This window comes from Ctenopharyngodon idella, chromosome 9 (genome assembly GCF_019924925.1).
Source record: "Ctenopharyngodon idella isolate HZGC_01 chromosome 9, HZGC01, whole genome shotgun sequence".
NCBI classification, from domain to species: Eukaryota; Metazoa; Chordata; class Actinopteri; order Cypriniformes; family Xenocyprididae; genus Ctenopharyngodon; species Ctenopharyngodon idella.
In genome coordinates, this window is record NC_067228.1 from 7687547 (window position 1) to 7708537 (window position 20991).

At 35.9% G+C, this 20991-nt stretch overlaps 1 protein-coding gene across 1 annotated transcript in view; it reads left to right on the forward strand.

Annotated features, from left to right (window-relative positions):
* The window catches only part of ttn.1 (titin, tandem duplicate 1), a 136324-nt gene that overhangs the window by 22207 nt on the left and 93126 nt on the right, over positions 1 to 20991 (forward strand). Inside the window, 21 exon segments of the mRNA XM_051906834.1 lie at positions 1008 to 1286; positions 3000 to 3269; positions 8984 to 9274; positions 9489 to 9776; positions 10381 to 10497; positions 10602 to 10875; positions 10968 to 11151; positions 11273 to 11353; positions 11475 to 11742; positions 13900 to 13971; positions 14313 to 14375; positions 14581 to 14661; positions 14976 to 15590; positions 15816 to 15917; positions 16182 to 16631; positions 16781 to 16867; positions 18269 to 18355; positions 18531 to 18608; positions 18803 to 18889; positions 19064 to 19147; positions 19909 to 19953. Of these exon segments, the coding sequence (XP_051762794.1) occupies positions 1008 to 1286; positions 3000 to 3269; positions 8984 to 9274; positions 9489 to 9776; positions 10381 to 10497; positions 10602 to 10875; positions 10968 to 11151; positions 11273 to 11353; positions 11475 to 11742; positions 13900 to 13971; positions 14313 to 14375; positions 14581 to 14661; positions 14976 to 15590; positions 15816 to 15917; positions 16182 to 16631; positions 16781 to 16867; positions 18269 to 18355; positions 18531 to 18608; positions 18803 to 18889; positions 19064 to 19147; positions 19909 to 19953 (3903 nt within the window).

Genomic DNA, 20991 nt, shown 5'->3' on the forward strand with positions numbered 1-20991 from the left:
CAGTCTGCTGCTCTGCAAACAGAAGCTCAAGTCTCTTTGCAGTCTGCAATGACTCAAAGGCAAACTGCTATCCAGGAGTCAGAGCACCATGTGACTCAGAAGGCTGTAGAATCCAAAATGGAGATCCACAGTTTCAGTGAGACTGAACACAGGGAAATGAAATCCATTTCATCTGAACATTATAAGAGAGAGGTGTGTGTTTCAGATATTACAGTTGATGCACCTCCTAGGCAGATCACTGTGGAAGAGTCTATGAATGTTCTTATTCAAGAAGACAAAAGAGAGGAGGTTTTAACAGAGGACATTTTGATTAAGCGTTTGACCGAAGAGCTCTTGTTTGAAATACCATTAAAAGACATTACTGCAGAGGAGAATTCCAAAGTTACATTGTCTGTGAGAATAAAAGGTGTAGAAAGTGTAAACTGGCTTTTGAATGGAGTATTGATCAAATCTGGCAAAGAGTTCAAATGTTTAAAGGACAACGATTCTTACACACTAGTAATCAACAAAGTTATCAAGGTGAAACATGAAGGTGAATATACCTGTGAAGCTGTGAGTGAAGCTGGCAAGATATCATCATCATCATCAAGGCTCACTGTTGTCTCAAGAGGTTGGACTGTGTGGATTCATTCTTAACAATTCAACTCAGACCATCACTAATTAACCAGTTGGCACCAGCTACATCATCTTTCCATTACTTCACCATTTCTTTAAGAATTATTTTTAAGCATACATTATGTGTGCTAAATATCTTTTCATCCTCTTTCAATATAATGGCACATTTTCATCTTCTGAGTTCTTCAAGCATGACCATGTCATGTGTGGCTCTTCATCACCTATTTGCTAACGTTCACATCATTCTTTTTTTTTTTTTTTTTCATGTCATCCCAGGATTACTTTCATTCCAACCTTTCCATTTCTGATGAATCCTTATATATCACACAAATCAGTAGTCATATTATTAGCTAAATATTAATTTTTGTATTTTATCTCCTTGCAAATTTCAGTGCCTCCAGTTTTCAAGAAGAAGATCTGTGACATGGAGAGCAGCGTCGGCAGCCCAGTGAAATTTGAATGCGAGATTGAAGAGACACCTAATGTGACCTTCAAGTGGTTCAAGTCTGGCTCAGAGATTAGACAGAGTGACAATTTCAGGATCATCAGCTGGCAAAGCACATCATCTCTGGAGCTCCTCAACCCAACAAAGGCCGACGTTGGTGAATACAGCTGTCGTGCCTCAAACAAGCACGGTAGTGACACCTGCTCTGCTAAACTGAACATCACTGGTGAGTGAACTGGTTTTGACTTTATATGCTTTGCTTTTGCTGCTGACAACTCTTTAACAAAGGTTACTGATTTTTAAGGTTTCAGCTTTTTTCTCTCCTTGAAGTTCAATCTGCACTCTTATGTATGACAGAGTTGTGTATGTTTTGTAATCATATAAGCAATATATGATTCATCTTAAATTCTTTCAAAGTGATTTTTAGATCACTGAAGACATCTTCCTCTCAATATTAATCTTTTTGTTTGCGCTTTTTTTTTTTTTTTAAATTAATACAATAAATCCACCTGGGATTAATATTTCCACCTGTTTCTGTAACCATGTCTGAACCAGACTTTTTTTGTTTGTTTGTTTGTTTGTTTAAAAATACATTACTAATACTCATTTTAGAATCTCTTTTGATAAGTAAAGATATTTTCTTTTCTAGTGTGTGAACTAGCTGTAAATATTTTCAATACATCTATGATACAGATTATCAAATATTTTGATGGCCTTATGTTGTAGAGGTAACTGATATTCAGATTCATTAATACTTTTGACTTAAATTTAGCAATGGATATTCCATTGTTTGTTGAGTGCATATTGGATTATAATTTTGGGAATTCATCAATTTCAGTTACGTTACTTTATCCACCATATTTATGACTATCAGTGGGGAAAAGCAAAGGTGATGAAAACAACACCTGAACAGAGATACTAAGAAAAAATGTTGATCACTGTATTTGATTCATACCAGGTTCTAGAAAATATTTTTACAGATCTGACGTTAGCTCAGACCCTACCCAATTTAACATTCAAATACATTTATACATTTATATTTAATTCACAGTCCATCTCTGTATAACTGTCTCTCTTTATGCTGGAGCTATAGATGGAGATGGATTTTGGATGAAAATATTTTTAAACGTCCTGCCCACGAATATTGGATTTGGTAGGGTCTATGCTAACTTGATATCTGTAAAAATGTATTCTGAGACTTGGGTATGGATCCAGTGATTGATGTTTTCTTGGTATCTCTGTTTCATGTGTTTTTTGTATTCACTTCCATAACTCTTCCCTGCTGATGGTCATAAATATGGTGGATGAGCAGAAACTGAAATGGATGCATAGGATCACTTAAGAATGCAAGGAAGATTCATACCATAGTTGGCTTTCAAAAATGGCAAGACCAATGTAGAAGTTATTGCTTTGCTTGTAGAGTAGGGACCAAACTGCTCTTCTTTTTGACAACATGGTAAGTCCTGTGCAGAAAATGTCCCGAGTGATACATGTCGTCTTACTTGATTTGTGATGTGCTGTAGTGTACATATCTCTGTGTGTGCAAGTGTGTAAAAAGGTACAGATGATGAAAATGCTGGTTATTCAGCAACTCACTACCTACCCACCAAAGTATTTCCACACACTTTGCGTTTTTTAGAATCTAAATGTTTTATACATACAACTGCACTACAAAGTTTTGGGGCTCTTGAGCCTTGTGTGACATTGTTGGTAAGTTATTGAATGCTTAGAATATATATGGATAATTTTATATACATAAAGTCATAAAATTAGGTTTAGTGAGGGATCCCCCCCGAGAAAAAAAAAAAAAAAAAAAAAACTGAGCTGGTTGCTAGTGTAGTTATAGTTATTGTTATCAAGATGATCAGTACTATTAATAATAGGAATACGAGTTTTTGACTATGGTTTTTGCTGAAATCCGTTTAATTTTTATTCTCAGAAACCCCCTCCATCACAAAAGAATTACCAATGCTGGATGTAGAGAAGGTGACCAGTGCTTTATTTGGGAGTGAGCTCATTGGTACTACCCCGTTTGAAATAAACTTGCTGAAGAATAAGCGGCATATCAATTCTGACAAAATAATTTTTGAAGATTTAATTGAATATTTGGAGACACGTCCCTTTGAAAGTTCAGATTTTGGGGAGTACCAATGTAGCCTATCAAACGAAGTTGGAAAAATCACCTCAAAATCATTTGCTATATTAAGAGGTTAGTATGCTTGAGAAAGACAAGAAGAATAATCGCTGCAGGTTCCCAGCACTAACAGGTGTGTTACTAACAGGCAGCGCGGGCTACAATGGCAAGCTAAAACTGTTAACAATGCTTTCAGACAATTAAGCAGTTGCTGTTGCCATGAATTATCTGATTTATTTTTAATTTTTCAAGGTTGACCTGCAATATCAAAATTTTTCAACATCAAGCATAAAAATATAAAAACACCAGTGCACTACAAGTAAGGTTAAACGTATAGTACAATTTTGACATTTTATATTTTGCAACATTTCATGTAGCTTACACATTACATTAGATGTTGATCACTAATACAATTCGTAAGTTCATTCTTTAGAAAACAAACACACTGAATAATAGAATTAACTCTAATTCCTTTTACTATATAAAACCTTTTTGTCTATGTTCATAACATCTATGGTCAATGACTGACTGGATTGTGACTTTTTTTTTCACTGGATTTTTTTCTCCTTTTTTTTTTTTTTGATTGTGATTTGGCTTTGAATTTCCAAGGCCCGATACTGATTCTTTGTCCTAGAAGCTACTCTTTAGATTCTTACAATAACATTTGAAGATAGCACAGAGTGCATTTGAGTTGAATTAAGCTGGAGTAATTAGCTGTTCTGCTTCTCTTGTAGTTAAAGGTTGGCAAAAGGATGCAGTATCTTAAGATATTTGAACAGTGTTTGGGGTTCTTTTAGACTGGACTGTGTTTTGTATACCTTTTCTATAATGGATATAATGGATCTTTTGTTGTATTTCATTCTTATAGCTTTTGTCGAGTGATTCAGTGCCTTCACATATCCCGTGTTTGGTATGTACTTGTTGCTACGGGTGTTTGGTTTAGGTACAGTTTTCTCTTCAACTGAATGTATTTGCCTTGCTTCATCTTGTTGTGGATGTCAGGAACTATGACTGGTTTTACTGGTCAATTAATAATGGATATCTTGACAGTTGTTGCTGGTAAAACTGACTGCAAAACATCAAACAACGCACCTTGTACAAACTCTTCATCTTCTGAAAATGTTCTTATCTGAATCAGAACCACATGCCTTTCGAAGACACAATCTACCCAATTTTTTTGAAAAGACGATGAAATAGAAGAGGTTCAAGAGACATCTTGTGTTTGGAAGAAACCAAAATGGGAGAGCAACTGCAACATTCTTCAAAATGGATGCATTCCATTTCATGTCAAGCCATTAATATTGAAGAGTCTTCAGTCTTTTCTTTTGTCACAGGCTGGGTAAATTTCAGCTCAGATTTCTTGACTTGAAGGATGGCACAGAAATGATGGCACTTGGTACCTTTACTGGAGTACTGGAATTCCTTGTTATTCTTGGATTGTGAAATAATCACTCTTATGAAATAACCAGTCACATGCATAGAGTTGCTGTGACACGGTCTCTTGTTGTTCCCCAATGTTTTACCTCTTACATGGAATGCTGAATTATATAATAATGCAATGGCTGAGGAATGGAAAACAGACAATTCAACCATCTTGGAATGTCGATATCAGTATTCTTGCAAAATTATGTAATTCTTTAAATCAGATGCTGGTTATGTGCTCAACATGGATTTTAGTTATTACTCTTGTAATTAAATACATTTGACTTGTCGTGGTGAATGTATATTAACTCCAGAACAACATTTTAATGCTACAATCATCATTTTTTATACAACCCCCATTTCTAGAGATGTAACTCTAGCTATACTGTTCCTCACAGCATCAGCACCTGCCCGCTTTGTGAAGACACTGAGCAACATTTCCATCCCAATGAGCCAAAAGTTGAGACTTGAGTGCACATTCACTGGAGCCCGGAAATTGTTTGTGACCTGGTACAAAGATGGCAAACAACTCTATGCATCATACAGATACAATACAAAAGTCACGGATAACTCCTGCATTTTGGAATGTCTTCATGAATGTGACAAGAACACCACAGGAAAATACTCTTGTGAAGTCTCCAATGCCTTTGGAAGAGATATTTGCCATGCTAATGTGACTGCAGTGACGGGTTTGTATACTATGGATTTCAGGAATTCTCTACAAATTTACCATTATTACATTATTAAGTTTGGGATTCTCAATTTAAATGAAAGATACCAGTAATTATCAGCACTTAAATGGAAATTACACTTCTCTAATATATAGGCCTATATATAATTTCCTGGACTAAAGGTTTTTAATCCTCTTCACCTCAGAACCTGCCCGTTTTGTGAAGAAGTTGACAGATCTATCCATTCCAATGAGCAAAAAACTAAGACTTGAATGCACATTCACTGGAGCCCAGAAAATGTTTGTGACCTGGTACAAAGATGGCAAACAACTGTATGCATCGTATAGATACAATACAAGAGTCACAGATAACTCCTGCATTTTGGAATGTCTTCATGAATGTGACAAGAACACCACAGGGAAATACTCTTGTGAAGTCTCCAATGCCTTCGGAAGAGATATTTGTCATGCTAATGTGACTGCAGTGACGGGTGTGTATACTATGGATTTCAATAATGCTCTACTATTAATTTTGGGCTTCTCAAATTAAATGAAAGATACCAGTAATTATAAGCACTGAACTGGAAATGACGCTTCTCTAATATATGGGCCTATATTTAATTTCCTGGACTAAAGCTTTTCAATCCTCTTCACCTCAGAACCTGCCCGTTTTGTGAAGAAGTTGACAGATCTATCCATTCGACTGAGCAAAAAACTAAGACTTGAATGCACTTTCACTGGAGCTCCAAAAATGTTTGTCACTTGGTACAAGGATGGCAAACAGCTCTATGCTTCATATCGATACAACACCAAAGTTACATCAGACTCCTGTATCCTGGAGTGTCTGCACGAGTGCAATAATGAGACTACAGGAAAATACTCATGTGAAGTTTCAAATGTTTATGGAACGGATATATGTCATGCTGAAGTAGTGGCAGTTACAGGTTTGTAATTTGTACTGGACCCTTGCCTGCCCATCTTCCATAGTTCCATACCCATGGATTTTGCCCATGGATATAAAGGAATAGTTTGATATTGCAGCGTTGGACCGCATGTCACCTGGAATGGTGTAATTTTTGTTCATCACGGTTTTGTTTTTGTTTTTGTTTTTTTGGAGGGTTGGCAACAATATGGTGTGCTGCTGTGACATTGTGCACGTTCATTGAATTGGCTCATGCGTCTTAATTCAAATCTGTTTTATCCTGTTTCAAGGCTACAGTGAGGGCTGGCATGTTTTTTGAGTGCTTGTTGTTGTGGGATATTGATCACCTTGCGTTTGCATCTGCAAGTTTCCAAGCTTAAAAGATATTGCATACTTCAGCAAATTTGAGGAGTTTTTAAAGAACAATCCGCATGTTTTAAAGGTTAATATGTTGCCTGTTTGTATAGTTCTTGTCGTTGTTAAGAAAGTAATTTAAATGGATCTGATGCTGTTCTTCGTAGAGCCTGCCCGCTTTGTGAAGAGGTTGACCGACATGGCTATCCCACTCAGTCAGAAACTGAGACTTCAGTGTACATTCATTGGAGCACCGAAGATGTTTGTCACATGGTACAAAGATGGAAAGCAACTGTATGCCTCATACAGATACAACACAAGGATCATTGAGAACACTTGCATCTTGGAATGCCTCCATGAATGTAACAATGAGACTCCTGGAAAATACTCTTGTGAAGTATCAAATTCCTTTGGCACTGATATCTGTCATGCCAATATAACTACAGTTACAGGTTCGTATATCATCCTAGTTTACTTCTTTTCAAATTTATTTCATGTTTAGGCAGACGTAGGATAAAAATAAATTCGCTAATTTCTTGTTCTCAGAACCTGCCCGATTTGAACAGAAGCTTAAGGACAAAAAAGTTGCCATGAGCAAAAAACTGAAGCTTGAGTGCACATTTACCGGAGCTCCTAAAATCTTTGTCACTTGGTACAAGGATGGCAAACAAATATATGCCTCTTACAGATATAATACTCAAGTTGTTGGAAACACCTGCACTCTAGAATGTTTACATCAATGCACCAAAGACACTCCTGGAAAATACTCCTGTGAGGTGTCCAATTCCTATGGAAGTGATATTTGTCATGCTGAAGTGACCACAGTCTCTGGTTAGTAAACTTTTAAAAGCCCTTTAAATTAGTGTTGGATGGAATTCAAGTTGATTCTGTAGCGGAAACCAGTGATTTGATGATGATCATCCAATATTGTTCCTCTTAGGACCTGCTCGTTTTGTGAAGAAGCTCACAAACCAGAATCTTCAATGGGGGCAAAAGTTGAGGCTTGAATGTTCCTTCACGGGAATTGAAAAAATGTTTGTCACATGGTACAAGGATGGCAAACAGGTCTATGCTTCATACAGATGCAACACAAAAGTAATTGGAAACACTTGCGTTTTGGAATATCATCACGAGTGTGATGATGATACTCCTGGAAAATATTCTTGTGAGGTTACAAATGAAGATGGATCAGATATTTGTCATGCGCTGGTCACCCTTGCGACAGGTTAGTTAACTGCAGTCAGCTTATTTAATTGAATTTGCAGATCAATATCCAACTTTTCCCATTCTTTACAATACCTTTTCAATATCTTTTTCAATATCTTTTTTAATTTTTCCCAAAGACTTTTTTTTTAATCCCAAAGAGATAACCTTTCTTTGGATTAATTACTAGAACTTAAAATGAAAAACAGAAATGACTATCATTCCAAATGAACGAAAATAGCAATTTGAGTATTTTATAAAACAATTGGGAAAACTTTACATTAAGCTCAATTTAGAGTATACAGTGACTTTCAACAATGGCGCTGGTACACAATAGCCAAATGCAAACTAGTCTTATTTTAGGATTATTTATATATTATTATACTATTTATTAATATTTTGAATTAGTTTTTATTTTTCCACTTTTATCATTTTAAGTGCCTTTTTTTTTTTTTTTTTGTTAAATGTATTTTTATTTTAGTTTAATTAGTACTTCAAATTAAACTTTTGTATTTCAGTTAGTTGGCAAGGCAACACTTCTACAATTCATAATTAAGTCTTTCATCTAATATTTATACTTTATTTTATTTTAGCTTTATTTTAATAATCACAATTATTTTTTTAGTTTTAGTTAACATTAACAACACTAATGCAAACTAAAACAATGTAGCAAAAAATGCATTGAATAAAGCATTAATTAAAGACTGCTTCATGTAGTACACAGCTTACACTTCAGGCTTAAATTTCATAAATTTCACTATAATATCACATTTAACAAACTGTGAGTAGTCTAATAAGCACATTTTAGCCTGCTTTTCTACTATAGAATCCCTTAATTTTGTTTACATTTAAGAGGTATTTAATCTCGGACTGAAAGCTTTTTTTTTTATTTCTAGAAGTTGGATTGAAAGGTTGGATTAGACAGGGGAATTGCAAATATGAATAATTTGGTTAAAGGATCGGGAAGATTAATATGAGAGAGAATGCAAAATTTCAAGTGTGGATAAAACTGCACGCCTAGCTATTCTGACAGCAGAAAAGACAAACGCTTGTCTTGCAATGCAAGTGAAGAACCTGATTTTTTTTTTTTTTGTTTTTTTAAGAAAACAACAACAACAACCACAGCAACATGCGTGCTCCATTAAACTCTTTGTGATATGTGTTTTGCATTTTACTTTTAATATGAGTGACCTTGTGTGTAATGTGTTTGGTTTTCAGAGCGCAAAATTCCACCAACCTTCACTAAGAAGCCCTCAGAGCAAATTGATGATGCTGAGGGCAAATTGGTGAAGCTTGAGGGTCGAGTAACTGGGTCACAACCTCTATCTGTAAGCTGGTACAAAGATAACAGAGAAATCGACACTTCTGACATCTATGACATTTCCTTCAAGAGCAACACTGCTGTGATGTGTCTCAAGAAGGCCACAGTCAAAGACAGTGGCGTTTATACATGCAGAGCTTCTAATGAAGCTGGCACTGCCTCCTTCCAGGTGGTGGTTAACATCACAGGTAGTCAATGTGATCTTACTGCATGATTTCTTTTTTCTTAGTTATTGCTGTATTCCCTTTTCCTCTTTGCATGTTAATTTCTGTTAATTCAATTTATGTAATGTTGTGTGTTACTGTGATGCTGCTTTCTGTTGTACTGCATAAACATGTATTCTACTTTTCACTGAAAAGGACAAGTAAAATTGCTGAAATTGTTCACTTTTTTAATATCTAGAGGAAAAAAGGCCACCGACTTTTGACATTCCCCTAAAACCAGTCACGGTTAGTGAGGGTGAAAGGCTAAACCTTACCTGCCATGTCTGCGGGTCTCCCCCGATGAAGATTCAGTGGATGAAGGACAGAAGGGAGGTCACATCCTCTGCTAGCACCAAGATGATATTTGTGGATGGCACAGCCACCCTGGAGATAAACCAGACATCCAAATCTGATGCAGGAGATTATCTGTGCAAGGCAACCAACAATTCTGGTAGTGAATTCTCCAAGGCCAAAGTCACAATCAAAGGTAATCAGAAGACTATTACTTTTCTGTAATAATCAAAATGTGCATTTGAATGCAGCTAAATTAAAAATGTACAGTTTATTTGTTTCATTTTCTACTTTTGGGTCTAATATTCTCAACCATTCTGATAGTACCAAGTAGAGTATAAGCCAATATCTGAATTTCTTGTTTCATCATCATGCATTTTGTTGCCTTTACCATCTTAATAATTTCCAAATCTTGTTTTACTTGCTCTTTAAGTGCTTTGGAGCCATATGATCTTGCTGTTTCTTAAAAAGTTTGACTTTTTTCATAGTGCACCACTAAGCTGCAATGTTTTGCTCTTGATAATATTTCCAAAACATTTGTTTTCACATGCATATTTATTCTTGAGTAACCAAGGATCTTTTTAGTCATGCATATTGTCTGAATAGTAAAGCGAAGTATTTTGCTAACTTTAAGGTGCTTGGCCTTGAGTTTTATGGTTCTTATTAGTTTAGATTTTGTGACAGATTAAAACACGTGTTAAACTTGTTAAAATGCTGAAATATGGCAAGTGTCCTTATGTAGATTTCAGTCCATTTTTATAATTTGCTTAATGTGTTGTTTCATTGCCGGTATTACTCAGATAAAGCAGGTGCAGCACCTGCAACAGCACCGGCAGCCCCCACAACACCTCAGACAGTTAAAAAATTGGATAACTTGTTCTTCATTGAGGAGCCCAAGAGCATTCATGTTGTTGAGAGTAAGTTTCTGCTTTTTGCTAAACAGTGTAGATATATAATTTTTTTTAGATTAGCATTAAATGTTGAAGTACACAATGGAATCACATCATATTTTGGATTACAGAGGGTACAGCTACCTTCATTGCTAAAGTTGGTGGTGATCCCATTCCCAATGTGAAATGGATGAAAGGAAAATGGAGGCAAATGACTCATGGTGGTCGCATCAACATACAACAAAAAGGCCAAGAGGCCAAGCTGGAGATTAAAGAGGTGACCAAATCTGACTCTGGCCAGTACAGATGTGTTGCCTCAAACAAACATGGAGAAACTGAGTGCAGCACAGACTTGAATGTTGATGAGAAGAAAGAGTCTGGGCCAGAGGTGGTCAAACTGAAGAAGTGAGTCTGAAATTGGGATTTTCTTTGCCAGAAAAGCTCAAAATCACAACTCTGTAATGATTATAAACTTACACTGTTTTTGTTACGTTCAGGACTCCATCAAAGCAGAAAAGTCCAAAGGAAGACAAAGACATTGACATTGTTGAGTTGCTAAGAAATGTAGATCCAAAAGAGTATGAGAAATACGCTCGCATGTATGGAATCACAGACTTCCGGGGTCTCCTTCAAGCCATTGAGTTTCTGAAGAAGGAGAGGGGTGAAGAAAGTGGAAGACCGGTAGATAAATCTAAATTGTTTTGTCTTAACAGATGTTCCAAATCTTATGTTTTCTTACACCTTATTGAGATTGAAATCTACGACAAATAGCTTTAATAGGTCCCCTTGTTTTCTGAATCAGGAAAGTGAACATGGAAGAGAAAGTGATGAGGATTTGGCTAAGCTTGTTGCTGATTTGCAGAGGAGAATGGAACACAGTGAAGTATGTTCCTTCTTTGGGAAGTTGAATAACACTTTTCGGTCTAAACATATTTGCATATTCATGGATATGCTTATCAGATGCATGTTGATGACCTAAATGTATGAATATTTTGTTTTTGCAGCCTGTTACCCTCCTTAAAGACATCACAGATCAGACAACACAAGCTAACAAAGAGGCAGTGTTTGAGTGTGAGATTAAAATCAACTATCCAGAAATTACACTGTCTTGGTATAAAGACACACAGAAGCTAGAAACTAGTGATAAATATGACATTAAGCTCGTGGGTGACCGCCAAATATTGAAGATCAAGAACTGTCAGACCAGTGACCAGGGAAATTACCGTGTCGTTTGTGGGCCACATATATCCAGTGCCAGACTGACAGTGTTGGGTAAGTCCTTTTTTAAAGACATTTTACTTTGCATTACAACAACATTGATGAACATATTATGAATTGAGGCACATTTACGTCAATATTCTACAGAGAGTAAAGATCATGTGCAGAAACCATCACCTGGTAAGAGGGTAGAATTGCTTTGTAGTGCAGTGTTCACTGACAAATATAACACAATAGATTATGGCCTACACCATGTTTTACTAGTTCACTTCAACTATAAGAAATTAAATTATCAGAATGGCAAGAAAGGGCCACATAGATTGTCTATTCATGTAAGTAAATTACTAACCTCTTCTCATTTCTCTGCTCACTAGAAAATGTTTAGCAGTCTTCATTTTTTTTCCTAGTGCTTTAAAATTGCTTGGCTACTTTGTAGCAACAAAGTGTTGGATTAAAAAAAAAAGTGTGTGTGCGTTTGAAAGCACATTTACATTTCTTCTTATTTCTTTCCTCTTTTATTATTTTTATTTTTGAAAATGACAAGTGACATGCATTTTGAGACAATTAACCATTCCAATCCTTTTATATTATTTTTAGCTGATCAAATTCAATTCACCAAGCGCATTCAAAATATTGTGGTGAATGAGCATCAGTCTGCCACTTTTGAGTGTGAGTTGTCTTTTGACAACGCGGTCGTCACCTGGTATAAAGATGCATGGGAGCTTAAAGAGAGCCTGAAATATACCTTCAGGCGTGAGGGACGAAGGCACTTTATGATCATCCGTAACGTAACATCTGACGATGAAGGTGTGTACAATAATCCTCCTAGTGGCTCACTATAAATATAGAATTAAACAGATTTAAACAAAATTAACTTAACTTAAAATCTTTTAGGCGTGTACTCTGTGATTGCGCGCCTGGAGCCTGTTGGTGAAACTAAAAGTACAGCTGAGCTTTATCTATCAGGAAAAGGTAAAATCCAGACCAGCATCACATTACGGCTTGTTTACTAGAGTTTAGTAAACAGCAATTACATTTTATCTTCTTTTGCAGAATTTGAAATAAGAACACGTTCTTTTGGTAAGTGGTTTGTTATGGACTAAATTGTTTCTGAGGGTTAATCTTACCCTACCCCAACTAATTACTTTACAAATTCTGCAAACTTTATTTAATGATGAAATCAGTCAAAAATAAAGAAATATATATATATAAACTGAATTCCAACCTATCCAGATGTTCCTGATATATCGATAAATGTGCCAGATGTGTCATCTGTCATTAGTTTTAAAGGTAAGATTAAAATAAGTAAACAAATATATAAATAGAAGACTATGAAGTCCTGCAGTTTCATATAACCTAACAATGATGTAATTGTTACCTTTTGTTTAAAAGATGAATCCACAGAGTTTCATTATGAAGAAAAGTTTGAAATAACAGGTACTATTTTAAACTAGAAATTATCTCTAATGTTTCTTAACCTTTAATATGTGAACTTGACGAGTAGATACACTAAAATACACTAAGCTTCAATCATCTCAATTTTCCCGAATGGATTAATAAACTAATATTACCATATTATCAGCAGTACCTCACCGTGTAATCCCACATTAATCTCGTCTAAAGTAATATAACTAACGTAATACAATCAAATCATAGATTTGGCCTTTCATTCTTTTTCTTTCTTTCTTTCTTTCTTTCTAATCTTTGCATTTGCACTAACATCTTAGCTGATTGAGTTTTTATTTTACAGAATTGTATCATTTTTAATAAAACATTCTTTAAAAATTATCGTTGTATGGTAGAGTGTCAGAAGTGGACAGTTCAAGAGGAGAGTGTAACTTATGAATTCTCTTCACTGCAAGGTATACTTATTAACTGTCTTAGGATCTTTAACTAAGAGCATAACATTTTGCTCGTCTTGCTTGTACGTGTGACAAGTTTCTTCACTCATCTTCATCTTTTAATTACCTTTTTTTTACATATATTTTGTCAAAGCTATCATGTGTATTCCTTTTATTTTTAATATAACTCACTATAAAACATCTTCACTTCCATCCTTCAATAACCATTTATAGTTCAGCACCATTAACATTTTTAATCCACAGGTATTGTGCTGTAAACTCTCTGTGTGTATGTTTGAAACTGAATTTGTGTGTCTATGTTCATGCCTAAGTTTTTGTTTCATGTGCTCATGTTCTTGTTTCTCATTAGAATTGAAGAAACCTGTTGAGGAGACTGTAACAAAACATGTAGTGGAAAGGACAGAGGAGGCACCAAAGAAAGGTATTGGATGAAGGCAAAATGCTCGCGCCAGACTTTGCTTATGGCTGTCTCAGATTATCTTTTAACATTTATGTATGCCAAACCAACTGCTTTATTTTTTTCCTGCCAGTTACAACATGTATGTGCTGAACCAAAAACATTTTTGGTTCTTTCCTTGTCTGGGAGATCTGTTTGTGTATAATTATGTCATTCTGCAGTTGTCTGATGGTCGTATGTCCATGAATGTTTTCTTCTAATGCTTATGCAATCATGCTAAAAGCATGGACACTTTGGCTACTTAAACTCTGCTTAAGCTTTGCAGCTGTATTTTAACAAAGCTGATATCTTTTATGTACCTGAAGTTATGAAGCAACCAGAAGAGAAACCTGGAACAGCTCTTGTACAGCCATCAGTTCCTGAGAAAGGTATTATTATGTCTTTGCTTGACTTTTTACATTGTTCATGTGTTTCTTTCTCTGTGTGTTCATTGTTTCCACCAAAATATTTAAACAAATCTGTTTTGTTAGATCTGTATTTTACCATATCAAATGTGTCTGTGTACTTGCTGTACATGTTGCTCTTGTTTTAAGATGCTTAATTTTATTCATGTGATGCCCTGATATTTTAAAGAACCTGAAGAAAAGAAGCCTGTTGAGGAAAAAGTCCTATCTGTCAAGGTGACAGAGCAAAAAGAACAACCCCCACGCAAAGGTATTAGCTGTGTGTTTTCAGTGTGTACTGTTCCGTATTGATTGTTGTCTAAATATGTTCTTTTTCCTGTTCAAATGTATGTGTATTATGTATAAATGTTGATATTTGTGTAACTGTAATTTGCAGTTTCTTCTTGTGTCATTTTCTTGTTAGTGTGTAAAATATTCTTAATGTCTTCGGTTTCAGCATTTCTTAACATATTGTTTATCTGTGATGTACACAGAAATATCTAAAAAAATCTTGTATAATTCCTGTCTGTGTTTGTGTTGTCATTCTCCTTTGAGAATTGATAGCAGTGTCATTGTTACTTATAGATATTCTAAAACCTACACCCTCAGAGCCTAAACCTCAGGTGCCAGCAGAACCAAAAGCTCCAGTGGCTGAACCAAAGCCTGAACCAAAGCCTGAACCTAAGTCTGAGCCAAAAGCTCTACCAAAACCTGAGCCCAAGCCTGAGCCAAAAGCTACACCAAAACCTGAGCCCAAGCCTGAGCCAAAAGCTACACCAAAACCTGAGCCCAAGCCTGAGCCAAAAGCTACACCAAAACCTGAGCCCAAGCCTGAGCCAAAAGCTGCACCAAAACCTGAGCCCAAGCCTGAGCCAAAAGCTGCACCAAAACCTGAGCCCAAGCCTGAGCCAAAAGCTGCACCAAAACCTGAGCCCAAGCCTGAGCCAAAAGCTACACCAAAACCTGAGCCCAAGCCTGAGCCAAAAGCTACACCAAAACCTGAGCCCAAGCCTGAGCCAAAAGCTGCACCAAAACCTGAGCCCAAGCCTGAGCCAAAAGCTACACCAAAACCTGAGCCCAAGCCTGAGCCAAAAGCTGCACCAAAACCTGAGCCCAAGCCTGAGCCAAAAGCTACACCAGTGCCTGAGGCTGAACCTGAGCCTGCAGTTGCAAAGAAAGACGAGGCACCTTCTGTCAAAGGTATTGTGTGTGATTAATCGTCTGTGCTGCAGTTTTTTCTTTGTGTTTGTTTTGTGAGCGTGCTTGTATGTCAAGTACAGTGTGTACGAATATTTTCCTAAATTTGTTGTATGTGCAGTCCTCAACTCTTTGAATCCTCCTCTTGTTCAACTTAAGAATATAGTCTCATCAGCTTTATATTTTTGGGGTTTACTGTATGCTACTTTGTTTTTTGTTCTTTAAAAGCACCTGAAGCTCCAAAGAAGCCAGAAGCTGCACCTCAACCATCCTTAGTTATTAAAAAACCTGAGGCTTTAACTCCAAAGCCAGTTACTACACAAATAAAAGGTAACTCAATAGATAAGAGGCATAATTATTGATATAATTCTTACAAACCACTTTTAATTCTTGCAAACCGCTTAAAATGGTTTAAATTTTGTTTGTTGTCTGTTCAAAGCTTTGTCACCAAAAATGGTGCTCTTGGAATGCATGTGTAACTCTTCTCTTGATCGTCTAATTAATTCTTTTTATTATATGAGCTTCTGCATTCTACTGTGAATGCTTATCTTTTTGTGATAATACATTGTATAACACATATGTGTTCTTTTGAAGCTCTTGTGGAGGTGAAGGAAATAGAAGCACCAAAAGTAAAGCTAGATAGAAAACCAGAGCCTGCACTTGTTGCTGCTGAGCCACCAAAGAAAGAAGCCTCTACACTACTACAAGATGAATCTATCAAAGATGATTTGCCTGTCCTGTCTGAGCCGTCAAGTGTAGAGCCAGCTAGTCAGTTTAAACCTACACAAATCCAGCCTCCTGACGCAGTTAGAAAACAAGAAGTCCCATCTGCTCCACCAGAGGTTATACTTGAACCAAGAAAGCCACCTCCCAGAGAAGTTTCCCAAGCAGAATCAGTCAGAAAGGTTGAGCCTTCCCCTAAACCTTCAGAGTTACCTCAAGCAGATAAAGCAGATAAAAAACAAGTGCCACCAAAGAGTGAACCAACCCCTAAAATCAGTGAGCCAGCACTTGACCACAAAAAGGAGAAAGGTCCAGAGAAAGGTATTATTAAATCTTCATATTAAGCTCTTAAATATGCCCTGCAATAATGGGGTAGCAATTAGTACAAACTCTCTTAAAAGTACTGCTGATCTTATTTACTCTTCTTAATGTGTTGTTCTTTGTCTGGTATCATTTTTATATTTACAAAGTTGTTGAAGTAAAGGCTGCTGAACTACCATCTGAGAAAAAGCCTGTGACTAAAGCTAAAATGGAGACTGAGATGCCCCCAGCCAAAGGTATGCTTGGTTGGTCATGGGAGATACAAATCGATTTGTATCTGCATTACTAGATCTGTCTGTGTTACAAAAACAGATCTCTCACTTTTTTTACAGGGTAACCATTTCTAACATTTTAATCATAGTTAGCTGGAGAATTATTTTTAATATTATTAATATATATTAATCTGCTTCAAGTTTAAAGAACCTTCAATAACCCAAGGCAGAGAAAAGAGCTGCATTTTGTCAGTAAAGCCAAAATAAAGATTATTTCTAAAATAATGGTATTTTAAGATGGTATTTTCTCTTTGATGTTTTATGTTGATATGCATGTTTTGTTGAAAACTCTTATATCACCGTTGCATGGTGCAATCTTGAAAATCTTTCATCTTTAAAGTCTTTGCAGCTTCTGAGAAGAAAATTGACCAAATTCCCCATACAGTGGAAACAACTCAGAAGATTTACATGGAGGAAATGGTTTTGAAGGAGGAAATTGTGGAAGAGAGTGAAAGCATGCCTCATCAACCTGAGGAAATTTTGTCTCTTAAAGAACATATTGTAAAGATGGATGTGAGACATCACAGTAGAGAATCAGCTACTGAAGAAGTGAAAATAGTTGAAACAGAGGTTTCTCGGAAGCCAGAACCTTCTTTTGAGCTGATACAAATAAAGGAAATACCCAAAACAACCTTGTCAAAGCAAGAAATGCACATTGAGAGTGTTGAAACTTCTCCAGAAGCTGTGATGATACCTAGCATTGAGTCATCACTGAAAAGTCAAGAAATTATGCCAGATAAAAAGAAAAAAACTGAAGATATGCCTCTACAAAAGAGAGATGACACCCCCAGAAAAGAGATGGTCATTAAGAGAGAAATAGAAGTTCACAAGAAAGAGTCTATTCACTTACAACAGTCTGTTCATGAAAACAACAGATCACATGAGGAAACCCCTCAGATATCATCAGAGATAACACCATTAGTAAAACCAAAAGAAAAAGTACCTGAGTTGAAGGAAGTGCGTAAAGTACTTCAAAGAGGTAAACTTTACAATCTTCAGCAAATGCCTCAACTGGTATATTGCAATCTTTACTTGAATTGTTTGCCTTCAGGTATTTGCCGAAAAGGCAATTGTGGTTTTCTTTTCTGTGTCTTAGTCATGTGCTTGCATTTTTTTTGCTAAAGTTCCTCTTTAGCTTCTTGTATCTTGAATATGTTATAATTCTTAATTAGACGAGTAGACCAAGGCTGTTACAACTCCTATGTCAGAAGTTGTTTCACCTACAAAAAGTACTTAAAAGGCTGGGAGATTTGGTGCTATTATTCTTCAGTTCTTAGTCATTATGTGATAATGCGTCTGGATGCTCATCTGTAAATGTTCAGGGTCTATTTCTTGATTGTGATCATGGCTTACTTTTATTTTAAGAACCAGAATTAGTAAAGAAACCTGAACCAGAAGTCCCAAAGCCAACTGTGGCTCCAGTTGAACAGAAAATATTGCCTCCATCAAAAGGTATACAGCAAAACTGGAAGAACCACTTCCCTTTGATATTATGTGTGTTTGTTTGTTTGTTTTGTATATTCTTTTGTCATCATGTTTAAATGTTCTTTGACCAGTCCAGTTACACATTATTCTATATGTGCTTTTATTATTTTTGATTATTATTATGGTATTGTTTTAATTAAAGAGCCAACTGTTGAAAGAAAACCTGAGGCAGCAAAGCCAAGTGTGGCTCCAGTTGAACAGAAAATGCCTCCTCCTAAAGGTATTTAAAGTCACATTGTGGTAGAACTCTTTTCTGGTCTGTTTGTCAGTCTTTTGTATGTGTCTGCTTGTTTTGTTAATCTAATGATCTTTTTTCTGTGCTCATCTTTACATGGTCCTTGTCTTATCTTTGTTTTATCTTTTATCTTATCTTTGTTATTCTTGCTTGTGATTATGGCATTGTTTTATTTAAAGTGCCAGCTGCTGAAGAGAAACCAGTTCCTGAAGTACCAAAGCCAACTGTGGCTCCAGTAGAACAGAAAATAATATCTCCTCCAAAAGGTATTTAAAGCAAAACTGGCAAACATTTTTGCTAGTCTATAGTCTTTGGTATGATGTGTGATTGTTCTTATTTGTGTTTATCTTTAAATGTTCCTTGTCCAGTCAAATAACATCTTCTTCAACATTTGTCTTCACTATATTTGGGTTGTGATTGTGGTATTATTTTATTTAAAGAGCCAACTATTGAAAAGGAACCATCTCCTGTGGCACCAAAGCCAACAGAAACGCCAGTTGAAAAGAAAGTCTCTCCTCCCACAGGTAGAGTCTCTGTTTTCATGTCTTCTTTGTCAGTTGTTATTGTTGTTGGTGTTCCCTTGGGTTTTTAATGTGTCTTTGTTGTCTTCAATTTATTGTGTATTCTACTTTTTATAGTATCTTTTAAATCGTGTTATGTTACTACATGTTTGTTTTAAAATACTAACTTTGACATTGTTTTTATGTTTCTTAATCAACATTATGGATGTGAGTTTTCTACTTTTGTATTCCACTTTGTTTAAACATATATTCCTTAGGTTAGTATGCACATTCATAATAGGAAAATTACGGCAAGCATTTACCTATTTACTCATTTTCATGCCTTTCAAACCTGCATTACTTTATTTCTTCCATAGAACTCCAAATGAGATGTTTAGTAGAATGTATGAGCTACTGTATTCTATACCATGACAGTGGATAGGGACCAGTGACTGTCAAGTTCCAGAAAATACTGACACAAAATTGCCTCATATGAGTAGTCTAGATGACTTGTGATTTATATTCAAAGTTTTCTAAAGCCAAATGATCTAAGGACAAGAGTGAAATTTAAATGCGTTTCTGAAAATGTAACAACCTTGGCCACCATTTACTTTCATTGAGTAGAAAAGAGTTGCAGGATATAACATTATAAACAGTCATATATAAAGGGTTGTGAAAGACATGATAAGAGTAAATGATGATAGAATTGAAATTTTTGAGTGAATTCTCGTTCTGACTTATATGTGTGTTTGTATTGGTTTAATCTGAAATGATCTCTGAAACAGATGCAGACAAGGGCCCTGTTACAGCTCCTGGACCTGCTCCCAAAGGTATGTTACTGTGTGACCTAAATGGCACAAATTAATCTTCCAAGGTTTGATTATTAAACATATTCAAATCAGTTATTCAGGTATCACATTTCATATGTCTGCTTGTTGTAATGTTTGTTTTGTCTCATTTTTGTTAGCTTATTTTTTTGTTATTTTTTATTGCTCCATTTTTTCTTTATTTTTGTGCTGTACAGTTTGGGTCAGTGCTATTTATTACGGTTGAGATTAATTTCATCATAATCCTACATGTCAAAAAATAGTATAGTATTTCATGTAGGTTACACTGATGACTTTAGCTTCAACCCTGCTGTGTAATATGTGTACAGGTGTCTTATGTCATGCTGATTGTACTGTCCATGTTATGTGATATTGTGATATTTATCACCTCAGAAACAACTAGCACTACACAAGCACTTCTTAAACAAAAGAGTAAAATTCACGTCAAGGAAGAAGAAAAATTGGAAATGCCAACCGTAAAGAAAGTAACCAGAAGATCAAAAGAACACCAGGAAGATCATGAAGTTATATCACTGAAAAAAGTTAATAAGATTCAGCGTGAAGAACCACCAAAAGAATCAGGAAAACTTCTCCAGAAAGTGGAGAAATCTGAAATAGTTGGAGAGGAGATGGTGTATTCAAAGGCTGTTACTGAAGTCAAACTCACCAGCAGCTATGAAGTCACAAAAGATACTTGGTCATATGAAACTGCCACAAAAACAGAGAAAATATCAAAGGGGGAGGGAAAGAAGATAGAACAGCACAAGGATGTTTGTGAGCAGAAAGGGATTACTCCCGAAATAGGAGGAAGAGATGAAGAAAATACAGGTAAACAAGGAACTAAAGTTCCAGTGGAAGAGGAACCCAAGATACCACAGCCAATTCTGAAAAAGGTAACCAAGTCAATATCTACTGAGAAAGAACAGGAAACTGTAAAATTAAAACCTGTCGAGAAATCAGATAAAGCTGTTGTAAGTCCACAGAAAGACAGCAACATAGACAGGAGCAAAGATAGTATTGGTGTCCAGAAACTTGAAAGAC